General features: G+C 38.2%; 1 protein-coding gene across 2 annotated transcripts in view; it reads right to left on the reverse strand.

Moving 5' to 3' along the window:
• Positions 1 to 15,212, reverse strand: part of cadpsa (Ca2+-dependent activator protein for secretion a) — a 224,584-nt gene that overhangs the window by 47,705 nt on the left and 161,667 nt on the right. For both annotated transcript variants that reach the window (XM_051947997.1, XM_051947996.1), the window contains 5 exons: positions 11,405 to 11,560; positions 9,532 to 9,679; positions 6,958 to 7,032; positions 3,980 to 4,063; positions 3,218 to 3,250 (listed from right to left, as the gene is read on the reverse strand). In XM_051947997.1, coding sequence (XP_051803957.1) covers positions 3,218 to 3,250; positions 3,980 to 4,063; positions 6,958 to 7,032; positions 9,532 to 9,679; positions 11,405 to 11,560 — 496 coding nt within the window. The remainder of the gene's footprint in view (positions 1 to 3,217; positions 3,251 to 3,979; positions 4,064 to 6,957; positions 7,033 to 9,531; positions 9,680 to 11,404; positions 11,561 to 15,212) is intronic.

Below are 15,212 nucleotides of genomic sequence, written 5' to 3' on the forward strand. Positions count from 1 at the left end.
TATTAAAAGGTTATTTAGATGAACAATGTATTTCACATATTATAAATGGAAGCCAGTTATACTACATTTGAGCTGATATAGTTCTCAAAAATGTTCAGTTCTAATTTCGGGAGAAGAAACATTCATACATTTACAAGGATGCAGATTGGGTCTACAGGCCAGTCATGTTCTTCACTCAGCTCTTGTCACAGAGTTAAGCTTGGCAGGAAACCAGCACTTGCAGTCTGGGCATGTGCAAAGTGAACAGGGGCACTCAGTTGGGTTTTATGGAGAGAACAGCTTGTTAGGAGGCCTGCCATTTTGACATCTAAAATATTCACTGAGGACAATGCAATTGTAAATAGCACCTTAGCTGTGTTTCTTACATCAACATATCGTCCCATTTTCTAGATAAATTAACACACTCTTTTAACCTTTCACTCTCTGTTTCTCCCAAAAACATTCCAAAAGTCAAGCAAAGTACTCATTGCTAAGTACTACTAAACTTGGTTTACACATCTGCAGTGATGCTTACAATGTGTAAATGAGTGTCTTTTTTGCCAGCGAACCTTTAATTTTGTACATTAAAGAAACAATTAGCATGCTGGGCCAGAAACAATGACCCTTGCCAGTTTACACAGTGCCTCTTCACATGCTCTGACAAGGCATTAATTTGAAATTTGAAATTTGCTTTGGCCGAAGTTTTGGCAGTTAATTCAGATCTGATGCACACTCAGACACATGTACACACCACAGCCACGGCCAACCTGACAGCAGAATGGGCATGTGTTACACAACATGAACTCGCAATGTATGCTGCACAGAGAGCGAGGCACGAGGCATGGCTGGCTGTCAGTGTCTGGGCACATGCATATGAATGGACATTTGGGGAAGGAAACAGGGAAATTTGATGTGGAAGTACGGCAAACAGTACCATCTGGATTATGACTGCCATGTGAAAGCATGGTCAAATATTTGTACATGCACAAGAAACACACACAAACACACATGGACAGTGTGGGAGGAAATATTTCCATCATTTTCATTCTTCAAACCATCTTAACTTTTTGTTTGAACGTTGAAGTTAAATGCATATTTCAGGCAATGTTTAATATCTAACAGGCTAATAACAAACTCCAAATGGTGTTTGCATAAATAATTAAGCTGTTCTGTCACTGACTGAACTTCCATTGTATTTAGTTTTCACAATAAAATGCACTAAACCATCAGTCTGATCAGTTTACAGTATTGCATTGTATCACCTCACAGTAATTGCATTATTCAGTTGAAAGGGATTGCATTTACTTGCAAGAAAGATATATACATATTAAAAAAAGAATAATAAAAAAGACTATATTGATAATCCAGGCCCAAAAAGGGCAAACTAAATGCAGCTAAAGTGAATACACCTTTAAGCACTGACACAAGTTTAAAAAAAACTGCAGTCATTGAAAATAAAGTACTCTTGTGATTTCCAGTCAGCATTATTGCGCAAACATGATTGTAAAATGAGTTGTGAAGATAAAAACTTTCTCAGTTTTGGACTTATTCGCTGTGTCTAATCTAGATAAAAAGGTGAGAGGTGAGGCCTTTAACGCCAAGAACCCCAATACCTACCATCAAGCATGGTGGCGGTAGTATTATGCTGTGTGTCGGTTTAACTGCCAGTAGAATTGGTGTTTTATGAAGAAGGAGGATTATCTCCATATTCTTCAGGAAAAAACTAAAACCATCAGCAGAAGGTGTTCCAACAAGACAATGACCCCAAACACTCACTTCAAAAGAGGTAAAGAAATGGCTAAATTAGGCTACAGTGAAGGTTTTAGATTGGCCTCCCCCAAGTCCTGATTGAAACCTGTGGACTGTGAGAAGAAACAAGTCTGTGTGAGTGAGTCAGCAACATTAGCTGAACTGCACCAATTCTGTCAAGAGAAGTGGTCAAAAATGCAACCACAAGCTTCCTGAAGAAAGCCAATCACACTTCACTGAGGTTAAAATAGCTAAGGGAGATCTAAATAAGCAGCAGTTAATAGGGTAATTAGATATTAAATATTACAATTGCTATATGTATATTCTTGACCCAGTAAATTTTGGCATATTTCCAGAAGACCTTTAATAAATCTACTGAAGAACCAAAATGCATGAGTGTTTTTGTTGATAAGAGTATTTGTGTTTCAGTTATTCCATCATAGAAAATTAAGAGCTACAGGAGTCACTAGAAACTGAAGACCACCATGACATACACGGTCTTTACAAGGAAATGTTTGTTTACAACTCTGTGTGTTTAAGGTTGTAGTGTATAGATTCAGTTCATCAATAGAGACTACTTTTATGGATGTATCATGTGTGTTTTTAGGGGTGGGCAACATGGACATAAAAAAGGTATCATGATATTTTATAGTGTTTTTGTAGTAACAATAAATCCATCCATCCATTATCTATGTATGCACTGCGTAATCCTCATCAGAGTCGTGGGGGCCTGGAGTCTATCCCAGCTGACTGAGGGTGAAGGCAGGGAACACCTGAACAGGTAATAGTCTGTCACAGGGCTACATATAGAGACAAACAAACACACTCACATTTACATCTCAGCATATTTCGGACTGTGGGGGGAGCAGAGAAAACCCACACATGTACAGGGAGAACATGCAAACTCCATGTAGAACTACCATGGGAAAGCTAGGATCTTCTAGCTAGAAGGTGAAAGTGCTAACCACCAAGTTACTGTGCAGATTTTTTTTTTTAATGTGCTTTATTGTGTTCTGTAGGCCATTGCTGAGGATGTAATGAAGTCTTGTTTTTATCAGATGCTTCACACATCTAAACTTGAAAATGGATTAAATTTGACCTTAACACAACAGGAAGCAGTCTGTATCAGGAGCCATCATCTGCTCAATGACATCTGATCACACACCTTCAGATTTACAGTTGGTATTAATCATGAGATTTTGTGGTCAACTGTGCAACTAACATCAGGTCAAACCCACTATTTCTTTGTGTCATACACTGACTTTGATTGATTGTTATTAGTTAACATAAAGGGAAGTAACTTTTCAAACATTTGACCAAAAGCCCTTATCTTTCTCAAATTGGAACCAAGTGTTTAGTTAATAGTGCTTGGCATTCCTCCAAAATATATTTACATCACTAATCAAAACTGTGATTTAATTAAGGCGTGTTTTCCTATAGTGTAAGCTCTCGACTCATGAAACAGGAAGACAGAAAAATAAGTACTTACAGGTACATCCACGTACTTCGAGGCAGCTTTCACCTTGAAATGAAGAAGAGAGTACTTTAGCTGTGGAACCCCTTTTCAGAACAAAGGTTGCTGTGGTGTGTGGCACAGTGGGCTACAGTTTAGTGCCTACTGAACTGGCAGCACTGACCCATGTGGTGATTTTATGAGTATTTTTAAAGTGAAAAGTACAAATTCAATGACCTTTCTTTTGTAAGAATGTCAAATTCCAGCTGAGATGTTAAGCTAATTGGTGTTGAGGAAGACTTTCAAAGAGGTCAAACTGTCTCACAATTAGCATGAAAGACTAATGTGAAAAACAGTCAAAAATAAATACAGCATTTTCATTATTTAAGTTGGCAATTCAAAGAAAAGAAAGATCTTCTAAATTCACAGTAAATTCCAAATAATATGAACTCTCTTACTGAGAAAGACATGAGCACAGTTTAAACATTCAAAATGTTTTTTCATTACATGTAAAACAAAAATGGATGTAATACAGACGCTTTTCATAGTTCTGCCCTTATTCAAACAGTCAGAGCTTGGCAGGTCGAAATTAATTTAGAGGTAACTGTCCTTGATCTAATTTTTACAAGCGGTATACATTACAGTGTGACAAATTTAGTTTGATTATAGGGTAACAATGGTTCCAAACGCTCTAGTTGGACTGATGCACAGCACTGGAAAGCTGAGGAGTATTCTGCTGGAAGGCTGTATAGAAAGAAAAGGAGGATGGTGTTGGAAGTACGCATGTGTTGTACTTACAGTAAAAGACAGGAAGGAAGAGAAGAGTGTTCCTTCATCATATCTGGAGAGCTTGGCTAACACACTCTCCAAAATGACCACAAACTGAGAAAGAGGAGGAGAGAAAAAGAGGAAATCATAAACAGTTGAGTATTGGTACGGTAAAATGTGCTTCAAAAGGCCAATATATAACTGAGGGACATTTGAAGTCCATGGCATATATCTTGCATACCTTTTATTAAAAGACAAAAAACTGATGTTTTCTATGTTCATTATGAACATGTCTTTGCAAATTCCATAATCATTTTTTATGGAAACAATCACTTATTAAGAAAAATGACTGGATATCACTAAAATGTCAACTAAATAACCATCTCAATTTAATACCAACCACCTTCTAATTAGTTAAACAATAATAAAATGAACTGATTCAAAAAATATTTTGATTGTGTTCTTTCTATTAATTTGAGATCATCATGACAGATATTTCTTTTTTGGCAATACACCCTCTGTCAAACGTTTTAGGACACTGTCTCATTCAAATAAAGTAGAACCTGTCCTACAACCTTTGACAGGGGGTGTATTTCATCATATGGATGTGATCAGGGCAGGACTCTGGTCATACATGTAAAGTTTCAGGCAGATTGGAGCATGTTCAGGGCATTTACACAGCATTTGAAATTTCATGGCAAAGGATCAAAATTCCAGAGGCCGCCACGGACACGCCCTTTGACTTTGGAAAAAGATTTTAATAACTTTGGATCATTAAGGCCTCCTGTATGCACTGACCGAATTTGAGGTGAATTGGAGTTTCCCCCTAGGAGGAGTTCACTCTAGAAAAAAATGAAAAATGGGCAAAATCTGACATTCAACGCAAAATAACTCACTTCCTGTTGGGTTTGGAATGTGGCTGTCACTGACTTTTTTGTTCAGCCTGATGTGCTGCATGTGTGTACCAAATTTGGTAGATACACCCCCTGTCAAAAGTTGTAGGACAGGTTCTACTTTATTTGAATGAGAAAGTGTCCTAAAACGTTTGACAGGGGGTGTATATCAAATCTTATATGGAAAATAACTAATTGTATCTATGTCCCAGAAATCGCTTTCAACTAAGTCACCCATTCCAGAAACATCTCTCCAGGAAGTGTAATTCCAGATCACATGACCTGCTCTGCATGATGTCATTTCATCCTGCAGAAAAGACTGGCCAGACTCAAAGGATTTCTTAGTATAAAGTACTCTGTGAGTGAAGTGTCAACAGGTTTACAACAATGCTCTATAAATAACTCCATCCATCCATCAACTATACACCGCTTAATCCTCACTAGGGTCGTGGGGTGCTGGAGTCTATCTCAGCTGACTTAGAGTGAAGGCAGGGGACACCCTGGACAGGTCACCAGTCTGTCACAGGGCTACATATACAGACAAACAATCACACTCACATCCACACCTACAGCATATTTTTGGACTGTGGGAGGAAGCCGGAGTACCCAGAGAAAACCCACGCATGCACAGGGAGAACATGCAAACTCCATGCAGAAAGATCCTGGGAAAACCGGGACGTGAACCAGGGATCTTCTTGCTGCAAGGCGACAGTGCTAACCACTATGTCACTGTGCAGCCCTTCATAAATAACTTTCAGCTTTAATTTTACTGAATTGTATGTACAATATTTTTGAAGAATCTTTCTCTCAAATGCCATGTGGTGTTTCGTTTCAGGCAGCCATGTTGATTTTAGGCCTGAAAACTGCAGAAATGTCAACTATGATACAAAACGTCCCGCAATTATATATTGACCCTACTATCGTTCAGAAGTTAACAAAACACTTTCTTCCAGTGTGAAATGAATGTATTTCTGCATTAACTTGTTTTACTAACTATCCATGTCAACTCAGACAACTGTTCTTTCACTTTGTCTGCTCCTAGAGCACATCAAATATTACCAGCTCTTCTTCACAGTGAGTGTCCAGTATCCTCTCAGTCAAACGTTTCCTGGGTCAACACCCTAAGCCCTTTGTCATGTTCCTTGAGCAGTTTCTGCAGTGTGGCAAGATGCATTGTCCTGCTGGTGAACGTGGCTATCAGTAGTTAGAGCAGCTGCCAAGGTTTGCCAGCAGAACATTGTATTATAACACTATTTGGTAGTTTTAATGTTGTGACTGATTAACATATGAAAAAGGTCTGCTTACAAAGTCTTTTCAAATAGTTTTTTTCCCTGTTATTTATCTGTCAGTACTTGAATAACACATGCCTAATTTTTCAGGGAGATACTAAAATAGATCAGTCAAACAGAGAGTGAGGGGAGTCACAGTGACAATAGCATGAGAAAAGAATGTTTATGAACATTAAAGCATTAAAGCATGTTCTAGCAGAACCTTAAAATAACATGTTATGCATCACATAGGCTCTTAACACAGACTATAGGCAAAGACCCATAGTCTTAACACAGACTATGGGTTAGGGTTAGTGTAAATCACTGTGGCATGTCTTGACTTCAGTTCAGTGGCCATTAACCCTAATATAAAGGAGAGTCCGATTTTGCATAATGGTGTTTCTTGGACTATAATGTGAATTTCAATAATGGACATTTGTTTTGGGCAATCTCCCATTAGTAGACAGTTATATAAGCATCTTTGCTTTCTCTCGTCATTTTTCTTCTGATATTCGTTGGCTCTACATGCAAAATGTTTTCTTAAGATGCAACAAATTCTACATGTTCGTCAAATTCCTTGCATATAGGTGTGATGATGTGCAGCCACTCAAATAGAATGTCTTCCATTATGTTACCATGTGAATGCTTTTCTACACAGGACAGAATATTTACCATAGAAAGAATATTTATTACTTACAAGTGTTTATCAGATACCTGATATACAGACAGGCTTCGTTCCACATTCACTAACTGCATGGTTAAGACTAACCCATAGTCTTAACACAGACTATGGGTTTGCCTAGTGTGCTGTACCCACGGTGTAAGTGTATACTGTAACCTTCTGTACCTTGGCTACGAGCAGAGTTATCATCTCCCTCACCGTCTCTTCAATTAGATTGTCGATTTGAGAGTGGTATTGTCGCTACAAAAGAAGAACAAAACTGTTTACTCCTTTCATCCACATTTAGTAACTCCACCATGACATGACAGCAGACATTAAGGGAAAAATTCAAAACATTTACATTTTAGTTTTCAGTAGTAAATCATTAATCTTCTGTCAATTTCACTATATTTAGCAACATTTCAAACCAACAATTAGATTAAACAGGATTCTTAAAAGGAAGATTTGTCTTGTATTGGAGTCAGAAAAGTTAGTCAAATCTAGATATTTCTAAGAGATCCTAAACTTTTAAACAGTAGTGTATGGAAGAACACATTTCAGATAGATTACAAACTACTGTTAAACATGCAATCATTACGATAAAAACTAAACTGTCACAGAGAGAAGAGCTGTGAAATTCTTTGCACTGCGGTTTCATGTCCTCTGAGTCAGTTCTGACATCTGAAAAGTCATCAAGCTCACAGATCTGTTTCTCAAACTGAACATTTACTCAGGTACTGTACTCAAGAACAACTGTATTCCACTTATGTGTGGGAAATGTGCTGTTTTGATCAATTATATTATTTGCCAGAAAATAACATTAAATTGTTCCAGCTTATCTCATTTAAGATCAGCTGCAGTTTCCTTGCAAACATCTTAATTATTCTGATTACAAAAGTACTGGTTGACAAAGAAAGACATTTGGAGATTTCACTTTGGGTTCTTGGTACCTGTTACAGGCATTTCTCTCTATTTTCACAGTCAATCAAGAAAATAATCAACTTAATCCCTTGTTGAAACATTACAAAAAAGTCCTCCCTTTCAAAAAACACTACAGCAGTACATGCCTTTCATATTTATGCATGACTGATAATCCAATGATTGATTTGCATAACACGCACAATTTGTAAATAAACATGCTTTTGAAAATGTCAGTATTTTTTTCTGATCACACTTTTCCTTGTGTTTTTACATTGTATTTGTTGCATTGTATTTTTCCTGTTTCAGATTTTTTGCAAGAATTCAGTGGTTGTTTTGCCATTTTCCTATGAGCTAGTGCTTTATTCTTTGAACAAACCAAACTATGAACTTGTTTAACCCTGTAGACCCAAATATAGAAAAAATGGCAAAAAATATACAAAAAAACAAAAAGAGAAAAATACAATCGTGTGTGTGTGTGTGTGTGTGTGTGTGTGTGTGTGTGTGTGTGTGTGTGTGGTCAGGTGCTGGCTATACTTGTGGGGACCAAATGTCCCCACAAGTATAGGAAAACCAAAAACAATGTCACTTGTGGGGACCTCATTTTGGTTCCCACAAGTTTAAACAGTGTTTTCTTGGCCATGTTGTTGTTACTGAAAACAGTAAAAGTGCAAAATGTTTCTTTAGGGTTAAGCATTGTTTTGGTCTGGGTTAAGGTTAGGGTTCGGGTTCGGGTTAGGGGTTAGATATGAATGGGAGTCAATGGTATGTCCCCACAATGATAGAAAAACACAGTGTGTGTGTGTGTGTGTACTTGTTTCTGCTATACCGGTGGGGACTTTGACCTGACTATTTGCTATAAAGGTGGGGACTTGTCTTACGGTGGGGACCTAAAATGAGGTCCCCACGGGTGGCAACACCGTTTTCTTGGCCATATTGTTGTTAATAAAAAATGTAAAAGTGCAAAAACGTTTGTTTAGGGTTAGGCATTGATTTGGTGATGGTTAAGGTTAGGGTTAGGGTAAGGGTTAGGAGTTAGATATGAATGGGAGTCAATGGTAAGTCCCCACCGGTATAGAAAAACAAACGTGTGTGTGTGTGTGTGTGTGTGTGTGTGTGTGTGTGTGTGTGTGTGTGTGTGTGTGTGTGTGTGTGTGTGTGTGTAGTCTTAAATTTTTAAACACTGTAGGAGAATTTAAAACAATTAGCTCTGCTCAAGAATTGCTGTCATGGAAACTCAGAGGCAGAAACCCTCCTTTTGTTTGGCATTGTAGCACCAACAGAACAGCAAAGAACTTGCAGTAATTAATTCATTGTCAGTAATTGGTATCAGTTGAGATTCTGCGAAATATGAAATTTCTCACCTCTGCTCCATGTATATTCAATACTATCTACACATATGCTAATTCAATCCAAACAATTCAAGTGGAGGACGACAGACAGGGAAAACTGACGACTAATTATACATTTGGGAATTGGGGGGGTGACACTTCAATTGAATTTGTAGCCACACTTACCCACTCCCTAATAAACTTTCACGAGACAGAGAAAAAGAAAAAACAGCAGAGGTGACAAGCCACACGTAAAATTATACATCAAGTAAGAAAGCCTCATTCAAGTAAATGAAGAAAACAAATCAAAAGACTTTCACGCCATCATTTGTTAATGCCACTCAAAACACAAACAATTTGAACTCCATTGACCATGATGTGAGTAATGAATCGTAAGATGTCTATGAGGGGTAAATGTAAATTGTGAGAAAATATCCAAAGATTTGTTCCAAAAAGGCTCCCCACTCTTTGAAAGAAAGTGAGTTTCCAGGACATGTTTGGTGTCTCCTACCTCCTGGCCCAGGTCCACAGCACAAAGCTTGGCAGACTGAACCTTGGCGTCCACCATTACATTAAACATAGTGCAGATGGACTGTGGCACACGGAAGTCTGTGGCCCGGCTACTCTTCTGAAGCTTCGCCTCAAACGCTGCCCGTGTCCTTTAGAGAATAGAAGAAAGGTCCAGAGTCACAGGCATTTAGAAATACATCTTTGACCTTCCACCCACCGCTAACGAATTCTATTGTAATTCTGTTTCTTTACATGACTATCTAAATGCCATCTGTGCATACAGAACTGCAAGCCATCGTACATCCTGTTTGCATATTTAAACTAGTCAGACTTAAATATGTTTTCTGTGTTAAATATATATTTGTTTGTTTTTTGATAAAACTCTAAACGGCATCCTGATTGCTAAAATCGCCAAATTCTGATGAGAGACGTCACCATCAACAGATGCTATGGCCACTGGCTGAAAGTAACCGTGTGTATTTTACTCAGGCACTCTACATGTACTTCATTAGCATGATACTTTCATTTCATCCTGACACTTCCAACTCCACTGAAGACGAATGTATTATTCTACATAATAAGACAATAACATACACAACCGTTCAAAGGTTTGGAGTCACTCAGACAATGTCATGTTTTCTATGAAAACTAACACTTTTATCCGTGTGCTAACATAACTGCACAAGAGTTTTCTAATCATCAATGAGCCTTTCAACACCATTAGCTAACACAATGTAGCATTAGAACACAGGAGTGATGGTTGATGGAAATGTTCCTCTGTACCCCTATGGAGATATTCCATTAAAAATCAGCCGTTTACAGCTAGAATAGTCATTTACCACATTAACAATGTCTACACTGGATTTATCATTCATTTCATGTTATCTTCATCGGAAAAAAGAAACTGCCTTTCTGAAGGACATTTCTAAGTGACCCTAAACTTTTAAACAGTAGTGTATGGAAGAACACATTTCAGATAGATTACAAACTACTGTTAAACATGCAATCATTACGATAAAAACTAAACTGTCACAGAGAGAAGAGCTGTGAAATTCTTTGCACTGCGGTTTCATGTCCTCTGAGTCAGTTCTGACATCTGAAAAGTCATCAAGCTCACAGATCTGTTTCTCAAACTGAACATTTACTCAGGTACTGTACTCAAGAACAACTGTATTCCACTTATGTGTGGGAAATGTGCTGTTTTGATCAATTATATTATTTTCCAGAAAATAACATTAAATTGTTCCAGCTTATCTCATTTAAGATCAGCTGCAGTTTCCTTGCAAACATCTTAATTATTCTGATTACAAAAGTACTGGTTGACAAAGAAAGACATTTGGAGATTTCACTTTGGGTTCTTGGTACCTGTTACAGGCATTTCTCTCTATTTTCACAGTCAATCAAGAAAATAATCAACTTAATCCCTTGTTGAAACATTACAAAAAAGTCCTCCCTTTCAAAAAAAAACACTACAGCAGTACATGCCTTTCATATTTATGCATGACTGATAATCCAATGATTGATTTGCATAACATGCACAATTTGAAAATAAACATGCTTTTGAAAATGTCAGTATTTTTTTCTGATCACACTTTTCCTTGTGTGGCATTTTGGGTGCATGGCTTGTACTTGAAATCTTTACAGTGTGATATTAGTGCTTTCTAAAGTCAAAATTTATGATTCCTACTTAAACCACACTCCATTTCCAAAATATGCACACCATTTTGCTTCTTTTTTAGTAAAGATGTTTAAAAAAAAGGGAAAGAAAATAAACAAAACAAACAAACAAAATAGATTCATGTGCTACAACTGCAATATACATTATACTAATGAGTAACGGCTGCTGTTTGCATACATACTGGACAGCATCATACCTTTTTACACAGGATTCAATCATGTCGCTGGACATCAGCTTCAGTCGGGTCTCCAGGTGTTTGCCAAACTCCTCCTCTGGCCAGTGGAGATCTCTGATAAAGGTCTGAAGAGCATCCAGCTTCCAGAAAAGATCCTCTGAGGTCCCTGAGCCGTTACTGCAGGAGCACAGATCAGAATTTAGTATTTTGAACAACACAACTTTTCAAAATGGAAATGAAAGGTCTTCTGCTCTACTCAGGTTAATTATTGAAAGTTTCACATAGATTGCATCATGTATCTTTAAATTTACCACACTAAGAACAAACTGATCTGAAAATAAGGAAATACCCGTTCTTATGCTTTTGTGAAAATAGGTATCACTGGAAACACAAACAGAGCTTTTCACTGGATGGTAACATGTCGAGAGATGAGAAAACACACGAGATTTAAAGTATCATTAAACTCCTGATGATACAGTATAGAAAATATTTACAATTTCTTTGCAAATAAATGCAATGATAAAGAAAGAAGACTGTTGTTTGTAATTTGATGGTTTATGAACTCTCGGATGACCTTGTGGCTGTTAGTTTTATTTATGAGCCTCTAACCAGCTCTAATTTATTCTATTTGTGTTTCATTATTTTTATTTCAGTGATTTAAAATAAAGTGTTGTATTATGTATTGTATGGGTATTTTTGTTTGTTTTTTTAATACTCAGATGGACCTTTGCACAGCACACGATATGTGACTGGATGTACTTCAACCTAGTCTGCATTAATAAAGGATTCATGTGAACACTGTGGGCAAAGGTAAAAAAATGTACGCATGTTCCATCCTGTCATGTATACACCAAGCAACATCAGTGGGTTAGACCAGGGGTCGGCAACCTTTAACACTCAAAGAGCCGTTTCGACCCGTTTCTCACAGAAAAGAAAACGCCGGGAGCCGCAAAATCCTTTTGGCATTTAAAATGAAGACAACACTGCATATATGGCTTTTTACCTCTATGCCCTTGTTAATCAGTCGTGATTAATTAATTACAAAGCCTCTAATTAGATAGATTCATTTTTTTTAATTGTGTCCTTCCACTAATATTGATCTTACTTGGTTAATGTCATTTTTGCTCCTGGACCTCATATGTTACGTCATGTTAGCTGGAAATCAATATTTTGCGAATGTCTATTTAACTTGTAAAATCTATTTATCTATTAATCTTAAGCTAATAACTTTTCTCCGGTAAGTCACCGCCCTATTTTCCAAGATGACACTCCTCTGATAGCCTAGCCGCGCTAGACCCAGCTCTGAAGACACAAGGGTCTAGGAACTCTCGACAGGGAGGGAGGCGGGCTAAAAGGTTGTCTTTCAAATCACTCTGCAGCAATTGGGTAGGTATACAACCAATCAGTGCAACGAATAGGCTGACGTAGTTCTTAGAGCACCGGAAATCAGAGGATGCGGGAGTTCGGTGAAGCCTTATTTATACAGTCAATGTGTGAAGCTCAAGTATATTACAGACATGTTAACAGAAAGATTATTCAGAGTCGGTGCTAATGGAGCTCAACGACTGTTGTCGTTTTTGTTGTCGACCCTGGCAGAGAATTAAATTCGTTGCCGTGGGTTGTCTAGCGCGGCTAGGCTAGTTGTTCCCGGTTGTTTCTGTCAGAATCGTCGCGCCTCTGTTGTCACTTAGTTACGCCCGCCTTCTGACTCTACACTTCATGGTGATTCGTCCGGCCAGTTTTAGGAGAATCCAGCCTCTAGGCTTATGGAGGGTAACTAGACCCACCCTGGCAGAGAATTAAATTCGTTGCCGTGGGTGGTCTAGCGCGGCTAGGCTACTCCTCTGACTCTCTGACCTGCTGCCTGGATGCTGGACGTCACATCCAGCCGTGCTCTCTTGAGTAACGTGTATTAACCTGACATATCAAAGAGTAGATACTGAGCAAGACAGTTATCCGTAGTTTACCTTAGTACTCACGAGTCCCCGACACAATGCAGGATTCTGCTGTGAAGGCGGAGACATGCGGCGGTGGTGTATTTGCGACAATTAAAAAAGAAAGAAATCTGAAGGAGTGACGGCTAGGATTTAGGAATGGTGGCCCCCGCTGCTGAATGAATGTAGAGCAAACACTGGGATCCAAAGATCAACAGGACTCCAAATGAATACCCGCAGGCCGGTGAGTGTCGGAGATTGACGACTGCATATTTTGACAGACAAAAAATTAAGACGTTTTATTTTGATGTTACACTATCACCATAACCTTCAAATTTAGAATTAAATTTTTAAAATTAAAAATCTAAAATAAAATAAATTTTAATTAAATAGCCTGCTGATTATTTATTTTCCAAAGTTACAGGGAGCCGCAACAGAGGGATGAAAGAGCTGCATGCCGACCCCTGTGTTAGACCGTGTGAACTCACAGTAGTGACAAAATACTACCTTTGCACTCACAAAGAAATTAAAACGGCATTAATTTTGTATTGTGTATTTCATCTACAGTTTGTAATAAAACAGAAATGTTTGGCTTCATCCGTAGCTACATACTTCCCCTCCAAGCGTATTAGAACAGTGTGGCCAGTCCCTTTGCTTTTGCTGTGGTCTGAAAAAAATTGGGTTTAACATCAAGCAATGAATATGAAGCAACATCAAGATTTCAACATTTTATTTCCAGGTGTTTAAATCTAAATCTGGTTTAAAAAAAAAGTATTGGAACATGTGACTGACTGTTTTGTTGTCCTGGTGTGTCCTATTAAGATGATTATTCAAATAATAAATAGAGCTCAATGTCTACGTTTCAGATTTGGGGTTTGCCAGTGCAGACTGCATCTATAATCAGAGGTGTAACCAACATGAAATTTGGAATGAAGAAGAAAGAAACCACTGGTGGTCTCAGTCACAGACATTGAATAGGTAGTTTCAGAACAGCAGCAGCAGTTGATGACAGAAACATTGTGAAAGCTGTAAAGAAAGACCCTGAAACAATTATTAGTGCCATCAGCAACAACCTCCAGAGGGCAGGAGTGAATGCATCACAATCTACTGTTCGCTGAAGGCTTCGTGAACAAAAGTACAGAAGCTACACCAGAAGATACTAACCACTCATTATCATAAAGACAAGGATGGCCAGGCTGGAGTTTGCCAAAAGGTACAGAGATGAGCCTACGAAATTCTGGGACAAAGTTTTATGGACTGATGAGACAAAGATGAACCTTTACCAAAGTGCTGGAAAGGCTAAAGTTTGGAGACAGAAAGGATCTGCTCATGATCCCAAACATATAAGCCCATCTTTGAATCGTTGACACATTGTGGAGGTGATGTCATGGCTTGGGCTGCATGACTTCTTCTGGGACAGGCTCATTAATCTTCACTGATGATGAAACACATGATTACAGCAGCGAAATGAACACAGAAGTCTACTGAAACACTTTGTCTGCCAGTAAAGAGAGATACAACCAAACTGATAGGGAGATTCTTCATCATTCAACAAGCTAATGACCCAAAACACATTGACCAAAAACACACTGGAGCAAAGGAGTTCATCAGAGGCCAGAAGGGGAACGTTTTAGACTGGACAAGTCAATCTCCAGACTTCAATCCTACAGAGATGCATTATACGCGCTAAAGAGGAGACTGAAGGGAGTAACGCCCAAAACAAACAACAACTGAAAAAGGGGCTGTTGTGAAAGCCTGGAGAAGCATCACAAATGAAGAATGCAAAAGTTTGCTGATGTCAGTGGGTCAGAGATTTGATGCGGTTATTGCGAGCAAAGGATTTGCACCTAAATATTTAGTCTTTTTCACTTTAATCTATTTTAAATCGATCTGTT

Source organism: Acanthochromis polyacanthus, chromosome 5, assembly GCF_021347895.1.
Source record: "Acanthochromis polyacanthus isolate Apoly-LR-REF ecotype Palm Island chromosome 5, KAUST_Apoly_ChrSc, whole genome shotgun sequence".
Lineage (NCBI taxonomy): Eukaryota > Metazoa > Chordata > Actinopteri > Pomacentridae > Acanthochromis > Acanthochromis polyacanthus.